The sequence below is a fragment of the Somniosus microcephalus genome, chromosome 1 (genome assembly GCF_052327205.1).
Source record: "Somniosus microcephalus isolate GS21.2 chromosome 1, FLI_Smic_1.0, whole genome shotgun sequence".
In the NCBI taxonomy this organism is placed as follows: domain Eukaryota; kingdom Metazoa; phylum Chordata; class Chondrichthyes; order Squaliformes; family Somniosidae; genus Somniosus; species Somniosus microcephalus.
The window spans coordinates 381,923,135-381,948,636 of NC_140987.1; the positions used below are offsets into that span (position 1 = coordinate 381,923,135).

At 46.9% G+C, this 25,502-nt stretch overlaps 1 protein-coding gene across 1 annotated transcript; it reads left to right on the forward strand.

The window, feature by feature from the left end:
- On the forward strand, positions 1-23,945 carry LOC147125034 (transmembrane protein 47-like). Its single transcript, XM_085996237.1, has 3 exons — positions 1-459; positions 20,791-20,931; positions 22,288-23,945. Exons 1-3 carry the CDS (start codon positions 264-266, stop codon positions 22,467-22,469), a joined length of 519 nt encoding a protein of 172 aa, XP_085852363.1. The 5' UTR covers positions 1-263; the 3' UTR covers positions 22,470-23,945.
- The last annotated feature ends 1,557 nt before the right edge of the window (positions 23,946-25,502 follow it).

Sequence of the window (25,502 nt, forward strand, 5' to 3'; positions counted from 1 at the left end):
CCTCGTTAATCGTCCTTGCAAAGACCTTTGTTGACGGTGATAAATTCTAAGCAGTCCAAAGAACCGCCTGAGGATTCGCTTCAATTTATTGACTGGTCAACAAAGCACACAGTAAACACTGAAGGCATTAAGACCCAGTGGGCAGAAGGCACAGCTAATCAGTTACAGAAGGACAGCTTCCTGCGGTTCGCTAGGCTGGTGCAGGAGACGCTGTACGGTCTGTGTTTATCCTTTCCTGCCAGGAGGAATACTTGGAGTGGACTATGGCTGTGGATGAGGTGCGGGTAGTTCGCCCCTTTAAGTTGATCGCTCTGATCTGTGTCCTTGTGGCTCTGAGTTTGGACGTGGTATCTTTGCTGAGTCCAGCCTGGGTCACTGCCCAGCGCTCCTCGCTCTCTCTTTGGGATTATTGCAAACAAACCACGGTGGGATGGTACTGTGAGTCCGTTCTCCAGACAGGTAAGGGTTAGCATATAAAAACAAAAATGATCGCAGTAGGATTGTTTTTTCTAAGTCTAGCGTTTGCCACAATTACTGCATATTTCCATATTACACTTTAAAAAAAAGTTTTTTGAGCTCAGCATTGATTTAGAAACCAGTCCCTTTTTACTTGTACTTGATTTATGAGTTTTGTTCTAGAGAAATGCATTGTTATTCACCCCCTGCCCCACACGGTTTTTGTTAAAATAAAACTTCGGGGACAACATTTGTTACAGTAATTGCTTCGCGCCAGAGCGTTATTCTCATTGCTTTGAGCCAAGGTTTCCAGCTGGTGTGTAATAATATTTTTTAAACTTTTTGTTTTGTTTTGTTTGTGAAGTAAACAGAAGGTGAGGGGCGGGGGGTAGTTGATTGACTAAGGATGAAGTTTTCTCTTTGTTGGGTAGAACTCGTGCAACAAAAAGAAGGGGGAGGGGGGAAGAGAGACAGAATGTCGAAAAGAAGATGGGAATGGGTAAACCAGGTCGCGAGGGAAGGAACCAGAAACAAAAACATGTCCTTTTAAGGAACAAAAGTTTTCACAGTTGAGTGGGAAACGTAAAAAACGGGCTAACTTCATTGTGTTCTACTGGATGACACTTTATACTGACCGTGAAGCTGAATTTAAAACATTCTTTTGAAAACAAAACTTGATAAATTCTGGATACAATAATCCCCTTAAAGGAGAAGGGGTGAACCCCCAAACAAAGTTGTCTATTTGAGGGGAATGCAAGGTTCTATTCAAAATGTGCATCTCTAAGACAGGGTGAATTCACAACTGCTGGTAACGAATTAATAACTTTCATCGAATTGAGATAATACGGTATGAGGTAATGATTCTAAAATCTGCTTTGCCTTGGAGTTATTTTTTTAGTGCTCATTCCATTCTGTCACTAGGCATATTTAGCATGTTAGTAGCAATACACTGCACTCAAGCCAATATGCTTTAATATTGTGTGACGTGATACTTGTGTGATAACTCTGAAAATTCATCACCATTAAATTGCTTTTTCCACATCCACCACCAGTGACAGACCTATCACTGCCTGGTGTTATATCGAAATGCTGTAGAAACAGCCTAAATTTAATTATTGTTGGATGTTTATCACAGTTCGAGACTGCATACAAAAAAAATCTTCCACCACACTTACTGAAATCCTAGTGATAACACTGGCTTTTGTTATACATTTACTTAACAGCCAATATATAACTGCTGTGGATATTTTTTCTTACTACTTTTTGCCCTTTCCTTTCCTTAAGCTGTTTTCTCCTTGGTGAGATATGGTTTAGTGACTGGCAGTTGTTGCCTGGTACCTTATCCAACTTCCATTATTTGTGCTTTGACAGCCAGTATTGGCAGGACCCTGGAAGCATTGCAGCCATACACAATCCTGTCCTTGCCCAATGTTCACATACGGCTAGCGGGGGTCATTGAATGCTTGGGACGCAACCCTACAGTGTAAATAGCACTAATGATGTCAAAAGCAGCAGCATCCGATGGGAGAGGTAGTTTGGCTGTGTGCATCTGAAGTGAAGTGCCTGATATTGGGGAAGGAACATGGCCAGAATGAAATGCTCCCTTGTGTAGTATTCCACCTCACAATATAAATATGATTAAGTCGACATTATGGTTGCATAAACTTGGCTTGTATTCCCTTGAGTTTAGAATGTTGAGGGGTGATCTAATCGAGGTACTTAATGATAAAATGATTCGATAAGGTAGATACAGAGAAACTATTTCCTTTCGTGGAAGAATATCAATAAGAAGGCATAATCTTAAAATTAGAGCTAGGCCATATAGGAGTGAAATCAGGAAACACTTTCATACAAAAGGTAGTGGAAATCTGGAACTTGCTCCCCAAAAAGCTGTGGATGCTGGGTCAATTGAAATTTTCAAGGTGGAGATTTTTGTTGGTAAGGGTATCAGTGGATATGGAACAGAAGGTGGGTAAATGGAGTTGAGGTACAGATTACCCATGATCTAATTGAATGGCACAACAAGCTCAAGAAGTTGAATGGCCTACTCCTGTTCTGATATTCCTAATGGACCTGGCACATAATGAAGTACTCTTTCCACTGGAAGAGGGACTTTAGAGTTGTTAACGTGGAATAGATCATCACTCAGTGCAGTGAAGGTGGCCTTGGAATAAGCATTCAAAAAAGTTCCTTTGATGACTTAGTTGGTGACCAACGAGGAACTAAGCTACACAGATCAAGAAGGTTACAGGTTTGATCCCTGATCTGTGCTAACATAATTCTTTGTGTGAATGTGGACAGTGAATGTCAGCAGGTTATTCAACCAATAGCCAAACCTGATCCTGTCTTCATCTGACGACCACATGTATGCATTTTCAAGCAGTGGTCACTGGATAGTCATAGGAAGTTTGGCTGATTTTTCTCCTTCCAGGGGGGCTGTGGCCAACTAGCACCCCAACTGGCTGTTAACTTAGCACAGACCATAACATGGGAGAAGGAAAGTAGGAATGTGTACACAACAGCAGTGGATTTGCCTCCACTTTGGTTGAAATACGAAGTGTTTGTTTAGTTGTAGTAGGGTATGCTAATAGCCAAGTTGTTTCCATGGTGCTCTGCCCTTCAAGTCCGAACAGCTGCACATTCCTCACACCCCAAAGTAGCAGCTGTTGTCAAAACCACAAGACCTATTGCTGTATCTCTTCCTGGGCTGTATGTGTTAATTTTGTTCCAGTTCTTATCTCCACAACCATTATGAAACTTTTATCTATTCACAATTCTGTAAGTTAATTTTCTTGCAATCCAACACCAACTTTGTATCTCTGAGTGCTGGCATTTTCTATGGCTGTCATTTCATGATGCTTCTACTCCTACAATTTTTAGGTCACACTGAGAAGAGCACAAAGGTAGCTTGGGACATGTGCTGGAAAAGATTCTGAAGTTGCACTCCTGAAATATATCAACCCATCTTCTTTCATGATTTTAAATTAATTGTGCATTTTAATTAAAATAGTGCCTCTCTAAGGATAGCAAGGCAGCCAATAAAAATTGGTGTTTATTGGAATATTTAGATTCCCAAAACAAGTTGTGAGACAGATTTCTAGTTGACGATGTGTGAAGTGCTGAGGGGAGGATGGATAATCACTGATGCAAGGTTTCGCTGTGACTGTTGGCATCTGGGCCCAAGCCCCAACACCGGCCCGGCCCGCCGCACACCCGAGCCGCGCCTGCGCGCCCAATGTTGCGGCCGCACATGCGCCTAGCCGTAGTCTGCGACCTGCGCAATATATCCTCCCTGTTGCTCCCAGATTTCTATCAGCGTGCTGCATGTCTAGAGCAAGTGAAGAGATCGGAGCGGGGAGAGGGGGGGGCACTGGAGGGAGGGGGGAGAGTGGGGATCGGAGGGGGGAGATGGAGGGGGTGGGAGGTTGGGCACTGGAGAGGGAGAGAGGAGATCGGAGGGGGGAGAGAGTGGAAATCGGGGGAGGGGAGCGGGGGTAGGAGGGAGTGGGCTGGAGGGAGGAGAGGGGATCGGAGAGAGGGGGCTGGAGGGAGGGGGTGGGAGGTTGGCACTGGAGAGGGGATGGGGAGAGGGGATCGGTGGGGGAGAGAGGAGATCGGTGGGGGAGAGGAGAGAGAGGATATCGGAGGGGGGGAGAGGGGATTGGGGGGGGAGAGGAGGTCGGTGGGGGAGAGGAGAGAGGATATCGGAGGGGGGAGAGGGGATTGGGGGGATGAGGGGGTGGGGCGGGAGAGGCGATAGGAGGGAATGGGCTGGAGGGAGGAGAGAGAGGGGATCGGATGGAGGGTGGGCACTGGAGGGGGGGAAGAACAGGCACCGGAGGGGGGTGAGAGAGAGGGGATTCGGGGGGGGGGAGACGGGATCGGAGGAGGGAGTGGGCTGGAGGGGGGGGGGTAGAGAGAGTGGGGATTGGAGGGGGAGAGGGGATCAGAGGGGGAGGGAGGGAAGAGAGGATCGGAGGGGGAGAGATTATATAAAATAGTGCTGTGGATTTGTCAAATTCAGTCTCAGAAACGGCTACAGCACCCCGCGTGATCTTGCATCGCCCGTTCATGGGGGTCACATTTTTCAAGTGGCTCACAAGTCAACTTGAACTTAGCGTTGGTGAACAGCTCAGCGGTGTGCAGGTATTGCCGGTTCCTACTATCATTGCTGAGTCAAAAACAAAATACTGCAGATGCTGAAAACATTGTCATGGCTGCACTGGAGCAGCTCCGTTCGGGGAGTGGCAAGCTCTTATGCACGAGTCTTTTGCACCTTACCTGGGCTATTTGCTGTGTCCAGTGCACTGGGCCACTTCCCCGTTGCATGTGGAGTGAACCAGTGGAAATAATCTTTCACTATTTAAAAAAAAGGGGCGGGATAAACCCGGTCATTACAGGCCAGTCAGCCTAATGTCAGTGGTGGGAAAACTATTAGAGCCAATAATACAGGACAAAATTAATTGGCATTTGGAAAGTATGAGCTAATAATTGAAAGTCAGCATGGATGTGTGAAAGGCAAGTTATGTTTGACTAACTTGATTGAGTTCTTTGATGAAGTAACGGAAAGAGTGGATCAGGGTAGTGCAGTTGCTGTTGTGTATATGGACTTTCAAAAGGTCTTTAATAAAATACCACATAATAGACTTGTTAGCAAAATTAAAGCCCATGGATTAAAGGGCTGCATGGATAGAAAATTGGCTAAGGGACATAAAGCAGAGAGTAGTGGTGAACAGTTGTTTTTCAGACCAGAGGGGAGTGTGAAGTGGTGTCCCCCAGGGGTCAGCTTTGGAACCACTGCTCTTTTTGATGTATATTAATGACCTGGACTTGGGTATAAAAGGCATAATTTCAAAGTTTGCCGAAGACACAAAACTCAGAAATGTAGTTAACAGTGAGGAGGATAGTAACAGACTTCAGGAGGACGTAGACAGACTGGTGAAATGGGCAGACTCATAGCAGATGAAATTTAGCGTAGAGAAGTGTGAAGTGATTAGTTTTGGTAGGAAGAATGAGGAGAGGCAATAAAAACTAAATGGTCCAATTTTAAAGGGGGTGCAGGAACAGAGAGACCTGGGGGTGTATGTACACAATCCTTTGAAGGTGGCAGGACAAGTAGAGAAGGCTGTTAAAAAGGCTTACAGGATCATTGGCTTTGTAAATGGAGGCATAGAGTTATGATAAACCTTTATAAAACACTGGTTAGGGCCCAGCTGAAGTATTGTGGCCAATTCTGGACACCACACTTTAGGAAGGATGTCAAGGCCTGAGAGTGGGTGCAGAGGAAATTCACTAGAATGATACCAGGGATGAAAGGAGAGACTAGAGAAACTCGGGTTATTCTCCTTAGAGCAGAGAAGGTTAAGGGGAGATTTGATTGAGATGTTCAAAATCATGAATGGTTTTAATAGTGTAAATAAGGAGATACTGTTTCCTGTGGCAGAAGGGTCACTAACCAGAAGACACAGATTTAGGGTAATTGGCAAAAGAACCAGAGGCGACATGAGGAAAAGAATGTTACGTAGTGAGTTGTTGTGATCTGGAATGCACTGCCTGAAAGGGTGGTGGAAGCAAATTCAAAAATAACATTTGAAAAGGAAATTGGATAAATACTTGAAGGGGAAACATTTGCTGGGCTATGGAGAAAGAGCGGGGTACTGGGTCTAATTGTATAGCTCTTGCAAAGTGCTGGCACAGGCACGATAGGCTGAATGGCCTCCTGTGCTGTATGATTCTATATGCGGTCTAACCAGCGACCTGTATAATCACACTGGGGAACCCTCCATCGTGTTGTGTGTCACTACCACTGTGTTAAATGTTTTGTATTGTCTGCAAACTTCAAAATTGCACTCCCTATACCCAAGTTCGAGTAATTTATATATAACAAGAACAGCAATGGTCTTAATAGCAACCCCTGGGGGACCCCACTGCATACTTCTCACCAGTCAGGAAAACATCCGTTCACCACTACTTGCTGCCACCTATCCCTCAGCCAATTTCATACTCAAGTTACCACATTCCTTTATGTGCTTCTATTTTCCGAAGAAATCTGTTATAAGGTACTTTTATCAAATGCCTTTTGAAAATCCATATATACAGCATCTACACTACCTTCATCAATCCTCTCTATTACTTCATCAAATAACTCAATCAGGTTAGTCAGACACGCTTTGCCTTTAACAAATCTGTGCTGGCTGTCTCTTATTAACCCATGCTTCTCCAAGTGAGAATTAATTTTGTTCTTGACAATGGTCTCTAGATTTCCCACCACTGATGTTAGACTTATTGGCCTCTTGTTCCCCCTCTCCTTTTTTGAATAGTAACATTTACAATCCTCCAGTCCTCTGGCATCACTCCAATATTCAAGGAGGATTAAAGATTGTGACCCAGCCTTAAGCTATCTCCATCCTAGCTTCCCTCAGCAACTTATGATGCATTCCATCTGGACCGGGTGACTTGTGACTAAACAGGAAGCAGCATGCTATAGACAGAGCTAAGCAATCCCACAACCAACAGATCAGATCAAAGCTCTGCAGTCCTGCCACATCCAGGCGTGAATGGTGGTGGACAATTAAATAACTAACAGGAGGAGGCGGCTCCATGAACATCCCCATCCTCAACAATGGCAGAGCCCAGCACGTGAATGCAAAAGACTAGGCTGAAGCATTCTCAACCATCTTCAGCCAGAAGTGCCTAGTGGATGATCCATCTTGGCCTGCTTCTGAGGTCCACACCATCACAGATGCCAGTCTTCAGCCAATTTGATTCACTCCACGTACTATCAAGAAACGGCTGAACACACTGGATACAGCAAAGGCTATGGCCCCTGACAACATCCCGGCTGTTGTGCTGAAGACCTGTGCTCCAGAACTAGGCGTCATGCTGGTACTGCATCATGGCTAGCACCTCTAGAAAAGCTGTTCCAGTACAGCTACTGGCGATAACCCGACAAAGTGGAAAATTGCCTAGGTATGTCCTGTCCGCAAAAAGCATGACAAATCCAATCTGGCCAATTACCGCCCCATCAGTCTACTCTCAATCATCAGCAAAGTGATGGAAGGTTTCGTCGACAGTGCTATTAAATGATTTAGATATGAATGTAGGAGGTATGATCAGTAAGTTCGCAGATGACACGAAAATTGGTGGAGTGGTAAATAGTGAGGAGGGAAGCCTCAGGCTACAGGACGATATAGACGGGTTGGTCAGATGGGCAGAACAGTGGCAAATGGAATTTAACCCTGAAAAGTGGGAGGTGATGCATTTTGGGAGGACTAACAAGGCAAGGGAATACACAATGAATGGTAGGACCCTAGGAAGGACAGAGGATCAGAGGGACCTTATTGTGCATGTACATAGATCCCTGAAGGCAGCAGGACAGGTAGATAAGGTGGTTAAGAAGGCATATGGGATACTTTCCTTCATTAGCCGAGGCATAGAATATAAGAGCAGGGAGGTTATGATGGAGCTGTACAAAATGCTAGTTAGGCCACAGCTGGAATACTATGTGCAGTTCTGGTCGCCACACTATAGGAAGGATGTGATTGCATTGGAGAGGGTGCAGAAGAGATTCACCAGGATGATACCTGGGCTGGTGCGTTTCAGCTATGAAGAGAGACTGGACAGGCTGGGGTTGTTTTCCTTAGAGCAGAGAAGGCTGAAGGGGGACTTGATTGAGGTGTACAAAATTATGAGGGGCATAGCTAGGGTAGATAGAAAGGAACTTTTCCCCTTAGTAGAGGGGTCAATAACCAGGGGGCATAGTTTCAAGGTAAGGGGCAGGAGGTTTAGAGGGGATTTGAGGAAAAACTTTTTCACCCAGAGGGTGGTTGGAATCTGGAACTCACTGCCTGAAAGGGTGGTAGAGGCAGGAACCCTCACAACTTTCAAGAAGCATTTAGATGAGCACTTGAAACGCCATAACATACAAGGCTACGGACCAAGTGCTGGAAAATGGGATTAGAATAGATGGCTTAATGGCCGGCACAGACACGATGGGCCGAAGGGCCTCTTTCTGGGCTGTATAACTCTATGGCACTTACCAATAATCTGCTCACCGATGCGCAGTTTGGGTTCCGCCAGGACCGCTCAGCTCCAAATTCCATTACAGCCTTGCTCCAAACATGAAAAAAAGAGCTAAATTCCAGAGGTGAGGTGCCCTCGACATCATGGCAACATTTTGACCGATTGTGGCATCAAGGAGACCTAGCAAAATTGAAGTCATTGAGAATCAGGGGTAAAACTGGCTGAAGTCATGCCTAGCACAGAGGAAGATAGTTGTCGTTGTTTGAGGCCAATCCTCCCAGCCCCAGGGCATCGATTCAGGAGTTCCTCAGGGCAGTGTCCCAGGCCCAACCATCTTCAGCTGCTTCATCAATGACCTTCCCTCCATCATAAGGTCAGAAATGGGAATGTTCGCTGATGACTGCACAGTGTTCACTGCCATTCGCAACTCCTCAGATAATGAAGCAGTCCATGCCCGCATGCAGCAAGACCTGGACAACATCCAGGATTGGGCTGATAAGTGGCAAGTAACATTCGCGCCACACAAGTGCCAAGCAATGACCATCTCCAACAAAAGAGAGTCCTTTTCTTGACATTCAATGACATTACCATCATCAAATCCCCCACCGTCAACATCCTGACATTCACAAATGACCGGAAACTTAACTGGACCAGCCACATAAATACTGTGGCTACAAATGCAGGTCAGAGGCTTGGTATTCTGTGGCGAGTGACTCACCTCCTGACTCTCCATCTAACTCCCCAAAGCCTTTCCACCACCTACAAGGCACAAGTCAGGAGTGTGATGGAATACTCTCCACTTGCTTGGATGCATGCAGCTCTAACAACATTCGAGAAGCTGAACACCATCCAGGACAAAGAAACCCGCTCGATCGGCACCCTATCCACCACCTTAAACATTCACTCCCTTCACCACCAGTGCACAATGGCTGCAGTTTGTACCAACTACAAGATGCACTGCAGCAACTCGCCAAGGCTTCTTCGACAGCACCTCCCAAACCCGCGACCTTTATCAACCAGAAGGACAAGGGCAGCAGGCGCATAGGAACACCACCATTTCCAAGTTCTCCAAGTCACACCATCCTGACTTGGGCATATATCGCTGTTTCTTCATCATTGCTGGGTCAAAACCCTGGAACTCCCTACATAACAGCACTGTGGGAGCACCTTCACCACACGGACTGCAGCAGTTCAAGAACGCAGCTCACTACCACCTTCTGAAGGGCAACTAGGGATGGGCAATAAATGCTGGTCTTGCCTGCATCTTGAGAATGAATAAAAGTTTATTCTGTGTTGGTCCTGTCAACAAGCATGACATTACTTTTATGTGTTATTTGCCAGACACGACTGTGGCAATGTTCCCCTGGCCAGCCTCCCATCTACCAGCCTCAGTGAACTTGAGCTCACCCAAAACTCTGCTGCACATATCCTAACTCGCAGCAAGTCCTGTTCACCCATCACCCCCGTGCTTGTTGACCTACATTGGCCCATGGTCCACCAACACCTTGATTTTAAATTTCTCATCCTTATGTTGAAATCCCTCCATGACCTCACCCCTTCCTATCTGAAGTAGTGTGAGCACTGTGCGTTCTCCAAACTCGGTAGTGTGAGCACTGTGCGTTCACTGAACTGGGCGGTATGAGCGCTGTGCGTTCTCTGAACTCGGCGGTGTGAGCACTGTGCGTTCTCTGAACTCAGCGGTGTGAGCGCTGTGCGTTCTCTGATCTGGGCGGTGTGAGCGCTGTGCGTTCTCTGAATTGGGCGGTATGAGCGCTGTGCGTTTTATGAACTTGGCGGTGTGAGCGCTGTGCGTTCTCTGAACTCGGCGGTGTGAGCGCTGTGCGTTCTCTGAACTCGGCGGTGTGAGCGCTGTGCGTTCTCTGAATTGGGCGGTGTGAGCGCTGTGCGTTCTCTGAACTGGGCAGTGTGAGCGCTGTGCGTTTTCTGAACTCGGCGGTGTGAGCACTGAGCGTTCTCTGAACTGGGCGGTGTGAGCGCTGTGAGTTCTCTGAACTGGGCGGTGTGAGCGCTGTGCGTTTTCCGAACTCGGCGGTGTGAGCACTGAGCGTTCTCTGAACTGGGCAGAGTGAGCACTGAGCGTTCTCTGAACTGGGCTGTGTGAGCGCTGTGCGTCCTCTGAACTCGGCGGTATGAGCGCTGTGCGTTCTCTGAACTGGGCGGTATGAGCGCTGTGCGTTCTCTGAACTGGGCGGTGTGAGCGCTGTGAGTTCTCTGAACTGGGCAGTGTGAGCGCTGTGCGTTCTCTGAACTGGGTGGTGTGAGCGCTGTGCGTTCTGTGAACTGGGTGGTGTGAGCGCTGTGTGTTCTCTGAACTGGGCGGTGTGAGCACTGTGTGTTCTCTGAACTGGGCAGTGTGAGCGCTGTGAGTTCTCTGAACTGGGCGGTGTGAGCGCTGTGCGTTTTCTGAACTGGGCGGTGTGAGCGCTGTGCGTTCTCTGAACTGGGCGCTGTGAGCGCTGTGCGTTCTCTGAACTGGGCGGTGTGAACGCTGTGCGTTCTCTGAACTGGGCGGTGTGAGCGCTGTGCGTTCTCTGAACTGGGCAGTGTGAGCGCTGTGCGTTCTTTGAACTGGGCGGTGTGAGCGCTGTGCGTTCTCTGAACTGGGCGGTGTGAGCGCTGTGCATTCTCTGAACTGGGCGGTGTGAGCGCTGTGCATTCTCTGAACTGGGCAGTGTGAGCGCTGTGCGTTCTCTGAACTGGGCGGTGTGAGCGGTGTGCGTTCTCCAAACTCGGCGGTATGAGCACTGTGCGTTCTCTGAACTGGGCGGTGTGAGTGCTGTGCGTTCTCTAAACTGGGCGGTGTGAGTGCAGTGCGTTCTCTAAACTGGGCGGTGTGAGCACTGCGTTCTCCAAACTCGGCGGTATGAGCGCTGTGCGTTCTCTGAACTGGGCGGTGTGAGTGCTGTGCGTTCTCTAAACTGGGTAGTGTGAGTGCTGTGCGTTCTCTAAACTGGGCGGTGTGAGCGCTGTGCGTTCTCTGAACTGGGCAGTGTGAGCGGTGTGCGTTCTCCAAACTCGGCGGTATGAGCGCTGTGCGTTCTCTGAACTGGGCAGTGTGAGTGCTGTGCGTTCTCTAAACTGGGCGGTGAGAGTGCTGTGCGTTCTCTAAACTGGGCGGTGTGAGCGCTGTGCGTTCTCTGAACTGGGCGGTGTGAGCGGTGTGCATTCTCCAAACTTAGCGGTATGAGCGCTGTGCGTTCTCTGAACTGGGCAGTGTGAGTGCTGTGCGTTCTCTAAACTGGGCGGTGTGAGTGCTGTGCGTTCTCTAAACTGGGCGGTGTGAGCACTGCGTTCTCCAAACTCGGCGGTATGAGCGCTGTGCGTTCTCTGAACTGGGCGGTGTGAGTGCTGTGCGTTCTCTAAACTGGGTAGTGTGAGTGCTGTGCGTTCTCTAAACTGGGCGGTGTGAGCGCTGTGCGTTCTCTGAACTGGGCAGTGTGAGCGGTGTGCGTTCTCCAAACTCGGCGGTATGAGCGCTGTGCGTTCTCTGAACTGGGCAGTGTGAGTGCTGTGCGTTCTCTAAACTGGGCGGTGAGAGTGCTGTGCGTTCTCTAAACTGGGCGGTGTGAGCGCTGTGCGTTCTCTGAACTGGGCGGTGTGAGCGGTGTGCATTCTCCAAACTTAGCGGTATGAGCGCTGTGCGTTCTCTGAACTGGGCAGTGTGAGTGCTGTGCGTTCTCTAAACTGGGCGGTGTGAGTGCTGTGCGTTCTCTAAACTGGGCGGTGTGAGCGCTTTGCGTTCTCTGAACTGGGCGGTGTGAGCACTGCGTTCTCCAAACTCGGCGGTGTGAGCGCTGTGCATTCTCTGAACTTGGCAGTGTGAGCGCTGTGCGTTTTCTGAACTGGGCAGTGTGAGCGCTGTGCGTTCTCTGAACTGGGCGGTGTGAGCACTGCGTTCTCCAAACTCGGCAGTGTGAGCGCTGTGCGTTCTCTGAACTGGGCAGTGTGAGCGCTGTGCGTTCTCTGAACTGGATGGTGTGAGCGCTGTGTGTTCTCTGAACTGGACGGTGTGAGCACTGCGTTTTCTGAACTGGGCGGTGTGAGCGCTGTGCATTCTCTGAACTGGGCGGTGTGAGCGCTGTGTGTTCTCTGAACTGGGCGGTGTGAGCGCTGTGCGTTCTCTGATCTGGGCGGTGTGAGCGCTGTGCGTTCTCTGATCTGAGCGGTGTGAGCGCTGTGCGTTCTCTGATCTGGGTGGTGTGAGCGCTGTGTGTTCTCTGAACTGGGCGGTGTGAGCGCTGTGTGTTCTCTGAACTGGGCGGTGTGAGCGCTGTGCGTTCTCTGAACTGGGCAGTGTGAGCGCTGTGCGTTCTCTGAACTGGGCGGTGTGAACGCTGTGCGTTCTCTGAACTGGGCGGTGTGAGCGCTGTGCGTTCTCTGAACTGGGCAGTGTGAGCGCTGTGCGTTCTCTGAACTGGGCGGTGTGAGCGCTGTGCGTTCTCTGAACTGGGCGGTGTGAGCGCTGTGCGTTCTCTGAACTGGGCGGTGTGAGCGCTGTGCGTTCTCTGATCTGGGCGGTGTGAGCGCTGTGTGTTCTCTGAACTGGATGGTGTGAGCACTGCGTTCTCTGAACTGGGCGGTGTGAGCGCTGTGCGTTCTCTCAACTGGGCGGTGTGAGCGCTGTGCGTTTTCTGAACTCGGTGGTGTAAGCGCTGTGCGTTCGCTGAACTGGGCAGTGTGAGCGCTGTTCGTGCTCTGAACTGGGTGGTGTGAGCGCTGTGCGTTCTCTGAACTGGGCGGTGTGAGCACTGTGCGTTCTCTGAACTGGGCGGTGTGAGCGCTGTGCGTTCTCTGAACTGGGTGGTGTGAGCGCTGTGCGTTCTCTGAACTGGGCGGTGTGAGCACTGTGCGTTCTCTGAACTGGCGGTGTGAGCGCTGTGCGTTCTCTGAACTGGGCGGTGTGAGCACTGTGCGTTCTCTGAACTGGGCAGTGTGAGCGCTGTGCATTCTCTGAACTGGGCGGTGTGAACGCTGTGCGTTCTCTGAACTGGGGGGTGTGAGCGCTGAGTTCTCTGAACTGGGCGGTGTGAGCGCTGTGCGTTCTCTGAACTGGGCGGTGTGAGCGCTGTGCATTCTCTGAACTGGGCGGTGTGAGCGCTGTGCGTTCTCTGAACTGGGCGGTGTGAGCGCTGTGCGTTCTCTGAACTGGGCGGTGTGAGCGCTGTGCATTCTCTGAACTGGGCGGTGTGAGCGCTGTGCGTTCTCTGAACTGGGCGGTGTGAGCGCTGTGCGTTCTCTGAACTGGGCGGTGTGAGCGCTGTGCATTCCCTGAACTGGGCGGTGTGAGATACATAGATACATAGAGATAGGAACAGGAGTAGGCCATTCGGCCCTTCGAGCCTGCTCCGCCATTCAATGAGATCATGGCTGATCTTCGTCTGAGATCATAGCTGATCTTACCAGTTCAGTACCCCGTCCCCGCCTTTTCTCCGTAACCCTTAATCCCCTTAGCCTTCAGAAATATATCCAATTCTCTCTTGAAAATATTTATTGAATTAGCCTTCACAGCCCTCTGTGGCAGGGAATTCCACAGGCTCACCACTCTTTGAGTGAAGAAATTCTTCCTCATCTCTGTTTTAAATGATTTGCCCGCTATTTTTAGACTGTGGCCCCTGGTTCTGTGCTCCCCGGCCATTGGAAACATTCTCTCTGAATTCAGCCTGTCCAGGCCTGCCATAATTTTATATGTTTCGATGAGATCCCCTCTCAATCTTCTAAACTCCAGTGAGTACAAGCCCAAACTATTTAATCTCTCTTCGTAGGTCATTCCCGCCATTCCAGGTATCAGCCTGGTGAATCGCCGTTGCACTCTTTCCATGGCAAGAACATCCTTCCGCAGATGGGGCGACCAAAACTGTACACAATACTCCAGATGCGGTCTCACCAGCACCTTGTACAGCTGTAGTAAGGTATCCCTATTCCTATACTCGAACCCCCTTGATATGAAGGCCAACATACCATTTGCCTTCTTAATCGCCTGTTGCACCTGCATGCTCTCCTTCAGTGACTGGTGCACAAGAACACCCAGGTCCCTCTGCACTTCCCCATCTCCCAATCTATTGCCATTTAGATAATAATCTACCCTCCTGTTTTTACCCCCAAAGTGGATAACCTCGCATTTATCCACATTATAGTGCATCTGCCACGTATCCGCCCATTCCCCCAACCTGTCCAAATCGCACTGTAGCCTCCTGACATCCTCATCAGAGCCCACCCCTCCTCCTAGTTTAGTGTCGTCAGCGAATTTGGAAATATTGCATCCAATTCCCTGATCCAGATCATTTATATATATTGTGAACAGCTGGGGTCCCAGGACAGATCCTTGCGGCACCCCGCTGGTCACTGCCTGCCACTCCGAAAACGAGCCGTTTATTCCAACTCTCTGTTTTCTATCCGCCAGCCAGTTCTCTATCCACGTTAATACTTTGCCCCCAATCCCATGAGCCTTAATTTTGCATGATAATCTTTTGTGTGGAACCTTATCGAAGGCTTTCTGGAAGTCAAGGTACACCACATCCACTGGCTCTCCCCCATCTATTTTACCAGTTACTTCCTCAAAAAATTCCAGCAGATTAGTCAAACACGATTTACCCTTTGTAAATCCATGTTGACTCTGTCCGATCCTTTCCCCATTTGTCAAGTGCTCCGCTATTTTATCCTTAATAATGGACTCTAGCATTTTGCCCACAACCGATGTAAGGCTTACTGGTCTATAATTCCCTGCTTTCTCTCTACCCCCCTTTTTAAATATTGGGGTAACATTAGCTACCCTCCAATCCACGGGTACTGTTCCCGAGTTAATGGAGTTCCGGAAGATGATCCTTAGAGCATCTGCTATCTCCAGGGCCACCTCCTTAAGTACCCTAGGATGTAGTTTATCAGGCCCCGGGGATTTGTCGGCCTTCAGTCCCCTCAACTTACCCAACACCATATCCCTAGAGATACTAATTTCTGTCAGCTCCTCCCTCTCATTAGTCCCTATGTTTGCCGATATTCCTGGGAGGTTATTTGTGTCCTCCTTTGTGAATACAGAACCAAAGTATGAGTTTAATTGGTCTGCCATTTCCTTATTCTCCATTATATATTCTCCCGAATCGGACTGCAAGGGACCGACTTGGGATTTTACCAGTCTTTTCCTCCTGATATACCGATAAAAGCTTTTGCAGTCTGTCTTTATGTTTGCTGCAAGTTTACTTTCGTATTCTATTTTCCCCTTCCTGATTAATCCCTTTGTCCTCTTTTGCTGTATCCTGTACTGCCCCCAATCTTCCGGTCTGGTGCTTTTATTTGCCAGTTGATATGCCCTTTTTTTTGATTTTATGCTGTCCCTAATTTCCCTCGTTATCCACGGTTGAGTCACCTTTTTAGGTTTATTTTTATGCCAAACCGGCATAAACATGTTCTGGAATTCTTCCATTCTATCTTTGAATGCTTGCCATTGTCTATCCACTGTCAATCCCCCCAGAAACACCACCCAATCAATCTTACCCAATTCCCGTCTCATACCCTCGTAATTCCCTTTATTTAAGTTCTGGACCTTAGTCTCTGATTCAATTTCCTCACTCTCCATCTCGACTGAGAGCTCGATCATATTATGATCGCTCTGACCCAAGGGGCCTCGTACAAGAAGATTGCTGATAAGTCCCTTCTCATTGCACAATACCCAGTCTAAAATGGCCTGATCTCGAGTCGGCTCCTCGACATATTGGTCCAGATAACCGTCCCGAAAACATTCCAGGAATTCCTCCTCCTCAGAATTTTTACTAATTTGGGTAGTCCAATCAATATGTAAATTAAAGTCACCCATGATGACAGCTGTGCTCTTATCGCACGCTTCTCTAATTTCCCTTTTTATGCCTTCCCTCACCTCCATATTACTATTTGGAGGCCTATATATCACACCCACTAACGTTTTCCTCCCCTTGCTATTTCTCATTTCTACCCATACAGATTCCGTTTCATCCGAGTTAATATCCTTCCTTTCCATTGCATTAATCCCCTCCTTTACCAGCAATGCTACCCCACCTCCCCTACCTTTTTGCCGATCCTTCCTAAATATTGTATATCCCTGGATGTTAAGTTCCCAGCCTTGCCCACCCTGCAGCCACGTTTCTGTAATCCCAATCAAATCATACTTGTTTACCTCTATTTCCACAACTAATTCATCCACCTTGTTCCTAATGCTTCTAGCATTAAGATACAAAGCCTTCAGGCTTGCTTTTTTCACACTCTCATTATGAATTAGTTTGGCCCTTTGTGTTTCTCTCCTTTGCTTATTGCTTCTCACCTTTCTACCATTTATTTCTGACTTCATATGACTTCCCTCTTTTCCACTACCTAGGTTCCCATCCCCCTGCCAAATTAGTTTAAATCCTCCCGAACCGCCCTAGAAAATATTACCCCGAGGACATCGGCTCCCTCACAGTTCAGGTGTAGACCGTCCCCTTGGTACAGGTCACTCCTCCCCAAGAACTGGTTCCAATGCCTCAGGAATTTAAATCCCTCTCCCTTGCACCATTGCTCAAGCCACGTATTTAGCTTATCTATCTTACTCTCTCTAAACTTATTAGCTCGTGGCACTGGTAGCAATCCAGAGATTACTACCTTTGAGGTCCTACTTTTCAATTTAGCTCCTAACTCCCTAAATTCAGCTTGTAGGACCTCCTCCCTCTTTTTACCTACATCGTTGGTACCTACATGTACCACGACAACTGGCTGATCCCCCTCCCCCTTCAGAATGCTCTGCACCCGCTCCGAGACATCCTTGACCCTTGCACCAGGGAGGCAACATACCATCTTGGAGTCTCGGTCTCGGCCACAGAAACTCCTATCTATCCCCCTTACAATTGAATCCCCTATCACTATAGCCCTATCCCTCTTTTTCCCGCCCTTCTGTGCAGCAGAGCCAGTCGTGGTGCCCTGAACCTGGCTGCTGGTGCCTTCCCCTGATAAGTCATCTCCCCCAACAGTACCCAAAATGGTAAACCTGTTTTGGAGGGAGATGACCGCAGGTGACTCCTGCACTACCTTCCTGCCTTTACCCTGCCTTTTGGTCACCCATTTACTGTCTGAGCTAGCCTTTACCTGCGGTGTGACCAACTCACTGAATGTGCTATCCACAAGATCCTCAGCATCGCGTATGCTCCAGAGTGAGTCCATTCGCAGCTCCAGCGCCGCCATGCGGTCCGCTAGGAGCTGCAGCTGGACACACTTCCTGCACACATAGTTGTCAGGGACAGTGTCCCTGATTTCCCACATGGCACAGGAGGAGCATGGCACGGGTCCGAGCTGCCCTTCCATGACTTAACCCTTACAATACCCTTTTATTTACTACGATTTAGCTTAATTATTGAATTATTGAATTCTACTTAGAATAAGTTTGTGAAAGTACTCACCAACCAGTCACCTACCTGTTTTCTGGTGTTGTATTTTCACTGGGCAGTGTGAGCGCTGTGCGTTCTCTGAACTGGGCGGTGTGAGCGCTGTGCGTTCTCTGAACTGGGCGGTGTGAGCGCTGTGCATTCTCTGAACTGGGCGGTGTGAGCGCTGTGCGTTCTCTGAACTGGGCGGTGTGAGCGCTGTGCGTTCTCTGAACTGGGCGGTGTGAGCGCTGTGCGTTCTCTGAACTGGGCGGTGAGCGCTGTACGTTCTCTGAAGTGGGCGGTGTGAGCGCTGTGCGTTCTCTGAACTGGGCGGTGTGAGCGCTGTGCATTCTCTGAACTGGGCGGTGTGAGCGCTGTGCGTTCTCTGAACTGGGCGGTGTGAGCGCTGTGCGTTCTCTAAACTGGGTGGTGTGAGCGCTGTGCATTCTCTGAAAGCAGTAGTGTTAGTGCCGTGAACTCAGTAGTCTGTCTGACAATGACTGGATTAAATTACACATTGCAGAGACCTTGAATTACTCTACAGTAGACAGGATCAAATTACACATTCCAGACAAACTGTTTGGTGTGTCTTATCCTCCAAGGGGACTAATCAGAAATCTGGTCCAACCCACTTGTGTTGCAAATAGCTCCTTTTATTGATGAGGAGAGAATAAGTTTCTGCTTCCAAAATTATAGCAAATAACTTTAACTGTGATTTGTGGTTCAAGTTACTCCCCTTGGTGTAAAGGAATTTTCTCTGTGCCATGCCACCATCACACCACCAGTCCTTTGGCAATCCTGGGCTAAAATGACCTCTGAGCATAAATATGATGAAATGTCTGGGCAACTCTACCATTGATTTCCACACCTCCCCCTCCCCCCACCCTGCCCATTGGGTCGGCAGTATAGTGTACCAAGGATCACAGGAATGAACCAATGTCCCACCATTTTGTGGTATTAGTGGAAGAGGGTTGGGCTCAAGTAGCAGTTTTTTTTAACTAAATGTTTTATGGAAGACCAATTAAAATGAGTAGCAATAGCAATCTGAGGAGAGAACAAGCCCTGCCCACTGGCAAATATTTTTATTGTTGACATCAAGAACTGTGCTCAATATCACACTTAGAATTACATTTTAAAGCCTGTTTATGTAAGGTGGTGTGATTGCATAATGTGCCAGTATCAGAGTGCATTTATTGTACAGATTCTTGATTTTCCAGAACTTAATTTACGATTGATACATCCAGTCATAGCACTGACCATGCAGAAGAACTTTGGGAGATCTTAGCTACAGATCTGACATAGAAGTGATAAATAAATTTATAAACTGATCCTAAGTGGGGAACCTGTAACCTAGATAATCTCTTGGGGTGGGGTGGGGTGGGGGGGAGCAGGCAGGAGAGAAGATGGAAGTCCAAGGCTAGGTTCCCTTCCCCAGGCCTCCACCAGGAACTCCCTGATGTAGTATTACACTGTACAGACCAAAAGATCCCAGTTTTGATCCTCAGACTGTGTTGATTTTACTGATTTCATCCAGGTCAGCAGCTGCAGTGCTACAATTTGCCTCAGTGCCTTGCGCTAAGGAGGGAAAAATCAGCCAAGGTTCTTACTCCTGCTTGATATCTAGTTACCCCTGCTGGGAAGTGTGCATATGGCTCAGCTGTGATGACCCCTCCTCCCTTCCCCATGTTGGAATAGCATGCCGACACTCACCAGTTACACTTGCGTGAAGGATGGCTACGAGGATGAGTTACTGGAATTGTATCCCAGTATGAGTTGGCACTCTCCAGAGAGGAGGGGAGGAACATTATGGGGAGGGGAATAGTCCAAGGCTCGATCTGAATTGCAGTATGTGTTTACTGGCAGCTTTCTTAACAACATGATTCAATACTGCCAACTCTGAGAATCCTGAAATACTTCTCCTGCTTGTGTGATTTATAATGTATTAGCAGTGGTTAATTGCTGGATGATGTCATTTGTCACTCACGTGGACTGGATGTCAGCCAGGAAAGAGGTTTATTGTCGCATGCGTTCACCAAAGGGAGGTGAATCTGAGGATGTACAATGGGGAGATTTTTTAGAAGAATGGACTGGTCCATCTTTTCTGTTTGCTGCTTTCCCCTCTTCCCCCTCCCCACAGCTACAGATTAACCTAATATTGGATGGTTGCATTTGAAATAGGGACTTGAAATCCAGCCTCTTCATTAAGTTCAGGTTCTGCATCCCCTCAAAGATGACCCAGTTTCTGCTGTACTTTTATTTATTTTTTTAAATCCCTTCAATTTCTCTTCTCTTGAAAGCAGTGATGACGATGCATACTAGGATATGGTCCTATGATTACTGGCTTATCTATCTGTGCTCTTTAGGTGTGAACCTAGACAGCAAGTGTCCGATTAGCTAGTCAACTTTGGGGACATCACAACAGAGACTGATCCTATTTCTATTGATTGCTAACTCACTCTTCCAGCAGGGGTCACTGGATAGTGATTAAGAGCAGGTATTCTTTCCTTCTTTCCACCCACCCCACCTGGGGAAACTGAGGCCACATTGCTACTAGTTTTCCAGTCCTATTGCCTTTTACGTCCAGGCCAGAGCAGGTGTGACACCTGTGAGGTTTAAGATAACATAACCTCCTTCTTGCTGGGGAATAAACTGAGTAACCCCTTCAAGCTAATTACCCTGATTGAGTCATCCTCATATGAGCTGGATCAATTGCAAAATGGCTTCAGTGCTCAGTACGTTCTATGAGTAAGATACAATCACGGGAGATATACCACTTTGATGCCCCCAGCACGTCCTGGGAGTCCTGAAGCAGAAAATCTCCCTTATTGGGTCCAGTGATCCGCATTGTGGACTTCAGATTAAAAAAAAGAAACTTGTTTGCGGCTGCTTTGTGCCATATTTTGACCACCATTTCTTCTATCTCCTACAGACTGGCAGGTCGCTACGCTGGTACTGCTTCTTGCCGGAGGATCTATCACTCTAATTGCATTCCTCTTTGCTGTGATCTCACTGTGCAAGGGCGCTCACAAACGCTGCTACAGGACAATTGCTGTTATGCTGTTCATTTCAGGTGAGTGGGTGTGTGCGATTCCCCTAAGTAGTTCTGGCAGGGACTGAGTAGGAGAAATTGCAGTGTATTTCAGTTGCTATTCATACGTTGTGGGAATAAGAATTTTATTAATGCCAGAAAATCACAAATGGATTGTGGGTTATGGTCTCAGTTTTCTTCCACCTATCTAAAGGCAGTAACCAATTTCTGAGACATAGTTTCATGGAGATCAGTAGCCCTTTGGCACCTTGCTGGAGTAGTCATTCTTCATATGTGAACATAAATTATTTGAAGGTGGTGGGGCATCACGCCATGCCTGATCCTGTCCGTACATACATACCTTCCAGCAGAAATCACTGGATAGTGATCAAGAAGGGGAACCCTGGCTGATTAATATGTTTCTGTCTCCTTCTCTTCTCCCCACCCTCGCAATCCATGGGTGCTGGGATTTCCCTGCTCTGTATGACTGAGTACCATATTTGGGAAGTGTATTTTACAACTAAGCCACAAGAGGAGCACCTCAAGTAACATTAGGACTGGTTTACAAGCAGATTTTTCCACTAGTCAACACTGACACTAGCTCTGGAGACATCTGTGATGCAGATGATTTCCAACCAGACATTCACACCCTCCAAGCTGGAGGAGGTCAGCTCATAAATGGTAGTACTGTATAATGCAGCAAATGTCCCTAGTTGAAAGGGAATATGAGTCTTTTGAAAATTATGTTTCTTTTTAAAAAGCAGGAAATGATGTTTATGAATACTGCTGTACACAGCCACATTCAATATCAACCACTTGACTGATATTGGCCAGAATCCATATTATGGTACGAGATCGATATTAAGCATTGTGTATGCTTCAAAATTGTGAATCCTTGTCTTAAAACACCCGAGTGGTAGATGTTAGCATTCAAGAAGTATCTATACTTGTAGGGAATAACACCCCCCCCCCCCCCGCCCCATACACTATGGCAACGCCTCCCCACCCAGTGATTGGCAGATTACTGTAAAGAATTACCCCTGTCCCATACTACTATAGAAAATCCTTCCCCCGCCTCCCAACTAGGCCACAGCTCTGCACTCACAGACTTGTTACTGTAGAGAATACCTCCATCCCACACTCAGACGTTGCTGCAGACAATTTCTCTCTCAAGCCCACACTCTGCCACAGCCCCCAATACCTGAGACTTCCCACAGCCCCCAATACCTGAGACTTCCCACAGCCCCCAATACCTGAGACTTCCCACAGCCCCATAATACTAGCATGCAAATGTAGCCCCTGTTCCACTCCCCTGCTCTGTACTGATTGGCATATTACTGCATAATGTTCCCTTACTCTGCACTGTCAGTCTTGTGTTGATCAATGTGTTTCTTTTAGTTGTTTTGCAGGCTTGTGCCCTGGTTTTGTACCCTATCAAATTCATTGATGCCAATACACTGAGGACATACCACGAGTTCAACTGGGGCTATGGCATTGCCTGGGGTGGCACCATCTTCATGCTTGGAGCAGCCATACTCTACTGCCTGAATACAGATACCTATGAAGAAGAGTATTATTAGTCCCCTTCTTCTATACCGACATAGACCTAAGAAAACTATTAGATGTAATGGCAGGGTGAAGATTTGCTGCTCAAAGATCACAGTTAGAAAATGTGAATTTGGGGAGAAGGATTCAGTAGGATCACAATGAAGAGCAGGCATTCCTTGAGAGAAGTCTTTGGTGAGCGCAGCTTTCTGGACTGACTTGAGATCCAAGTAAGAATGGAAGGCTCCTGTCACAAGGAATGACTCATAATGGCCTTGTGCAATCTTTACACATAGTTTGTTTTTTAGTTCCTTTAATTCCAAGAGAAATCATTGGCCTTTCTTATGCGTACATTGTATCACACTGAAGCAGTGTACCAGTCAGGCAATGCTTGCTTATTGCTATTGTATGCACTATTTTATTCTGGAAGGTGGGAGACAATTTCTTTTTACTGTCATATTTCTTTTTTAAGCCTTTTTTTTTTTACATATTTGTCCAATTGGCTTATTCCTTTCTCATAATAAATGGTAGGCTTATTCCACATTGGGCTTACATGTGGTAAGCTTATTCAAACATAGTAAGAATTAAGACAGCCATTGGCCATGTCGATTCTGCACACTTTGAACTCTAGCAGCTACAAATTTAGCACAAACATAACATGTGGCCGCTGTACATACAATTATTGTAACCCTTTTTGAGTACTGTAGAACGTGTTATTGTTCCAGGAACAGCATAAACCCCGTGGTTCTGAACATTTCTGTGACTGAACCTTTCAGTTTGACTGATGTTCTAAGGATGTATATGTGAATTTTGAAAGCAGCAGAAGGATTTATTGTAAAATCTGCCCATGGTTAAACAGAAAATCTTTCTAGGATGGGGGGAGGAATGATGGAATCAGTATATACTGTCTGAGCAACTATCATGTCCTCGGTCTGAATTTTCCCACCTGTTAAAGCAATTCACTGATAAACAAACGGACCTTGGTTTGGTTCTAACTGAACAGGTGATATTAATCCATATCAGCAAACCTGCCCCCCTGCCTGCCCCCCAAAAAAGACTTCCTCTGAAAACAATCAGTTAATCGTAAAATATCTTATAAATTGCATTGCTTTTAATTTGACTAATTTTTAAAATCCAGATTGAACAAAAGTTGTTTAGCCCAAGAGCTAACAAATTGGGATTAGCTCATGATGATTTTTATCCAGTCTTTGATTGAACATAAATATGCTTAAGAACAGTATCTGCCTTTTTTTTAATGATTTCTTCTCGCACCTTGAATCTGGGTTTGGCAAGACCTTTTTATCTTCAAAGAGGTATGGATCCATTATCAGTGTCTTGTTCCTGTTTCCTGATTGATATGGATTCTGAAAACAACTCCTCCGACATAATGAGTTAAAAATATTTTAGTAGTTACAGAAACTGATATTTGCATCTTCCCATGTTAATCCAAAGGAATGAATCGGGGTTTCTTAATTTATGATATTAATAGAATAAAGTGAAAATTAAATCACCATTTTGTGTTTCATGATTATCAGTCAGGTTGTACATATGTTTCAACATACAATCTAGAAAGAGTTCCTCAACTTTCTCCCTTCCCTCCTCTCCTGGAGGTGACAATTTATACTGGGCTACGGTTCCAAGAGTGCAGATTGTTCTCCAAAACCATACACGTGGCTGCTTTTTTTAAGCCTAGCTGAATGTCGACAGGCTATTTGACATGGGTGTCAACAACAATTTGCATTTATATAGCTCCCAACCCCCATAAACTTCAGTTCATCCAAAACTCTGCTGCCAGTATCCTGCCTTGTAGCAAGTCCCGCTCACCTATGATCCTTGTCCTTGGTAACCCATTTGGGACCCAGAACTCTAATGCCTCACATTTAAAGTTCTCCTCCTTGCATTTTAAATCCCTCCATGATCTCACTCCTCCCTATCTCTGTAGCCTCCTCCAGCACTCCTCTTGTGCATTCTTACCATGCACCTTTAACTGCCTAGGTTCCACACTCTGGAATTCCCTCCTTAAACCTCTTCGTCTCCCTATCCTTTTTAAAACACTCCTAAAAACCTACCTCTTCACGGGTATTTGGTCACCTCTTCCAATCTCCATTTTTGATTATGCCTCTATGAAGCACTTTGGTATATTTTTCTACATTTAAATGCTATATAATTGCAGATTCTTCTTGACAAGGTAGCAATAAAGTGATGGACAACACACAAACTATAGACGAATCTCTACCTAGATAAGAGTAATGCAGTAGACTTGGAGTACTGTGAACAGTTCTGGTATCCAATATAATGAAGAAGGATATAGAGGCACTGGAGAAGGTGCAAAAAAGTTTTACTAAAATGATGCCAGGACTGAGATGTTATACTTATCGAGAAAAATTGAACAGGCTGGGTGGGGCTCTTTTCTCTCGAAAAAAGACTGAGGTGTGATCTGATGGAGGTCTTTAAGATTATGAAAGCATTTGATAGGGTAGATGTAGAGAAGATGTTTCCACTTGCAGGGGCAACCGGAACTAGGAGCTATAAAAATAAGATAGTTACTAATAAATCCAATAGGGAATTCAGGAGAAACTTCTTTACCCAGAGAGTGGTTAGAATGTGGAACTCGCTACCACGAGTAGTTGAGGTGACTAGTATAGATGCATTTAAGGCGAAGCTCGATAAATACATATGTTGATGGTTAGATGAAGAAGGGTGTGAGGAGGCTCATGTGGTGCAGGGACCGAATGGCCTGTTTCTGTGCTGTAAGTACTATGTAATAGATTTGTCATTGTCATCTTAACCTTCTGGTGTGGTACTGCCCCAACAAATGCTCCTATATACCAGGATGACTGATCACTTTGCTAAAATCTGTAGCAGAGTTGAGCTGTAAGTTTTTGAATGGAAGATACTGTGATCATACCAGGTGACCCACACTGTTGCTACTGCAGAATGTGAATGTCAGACGACAGTGCTGTGAGTTTTTATTTCAGCGATTGGAAAGAACCAGCATGCCCTGTGTGTATGTATATATATGGGTATATATTCCAGGCTTGCATCACACACTCCACCAGTCTGTTTAC

What these genes read in the sequence shown, in the direction of transcription:
- LOC147125034 (XM_085996237.1), top strand. Translation starts at nt 264, where the DNA reads ATGGCTGTGGATGAGGTGCGGGTAGTTCGCCCCTTTAAGTTGATCGCT. An exon ending in TGAGTCCGTTCTCCAGACAG is followed by an intron (nt 460 to 20,790) that starts GTAAGGGTTAGC and finishes TATCTCCTACAG; the next exon opens with ACTGGCAGGTCGCTACGCTG. An exon ending in TGTTATGCTGTTCATTTCAG is followed by an intron (nt 20,932 to 22,287) that starts GTGAGTGGGTGT and finishes TGTTTCTTTTAG; the next exon opens with TTGTTTTGCAGGCTTGTGCC.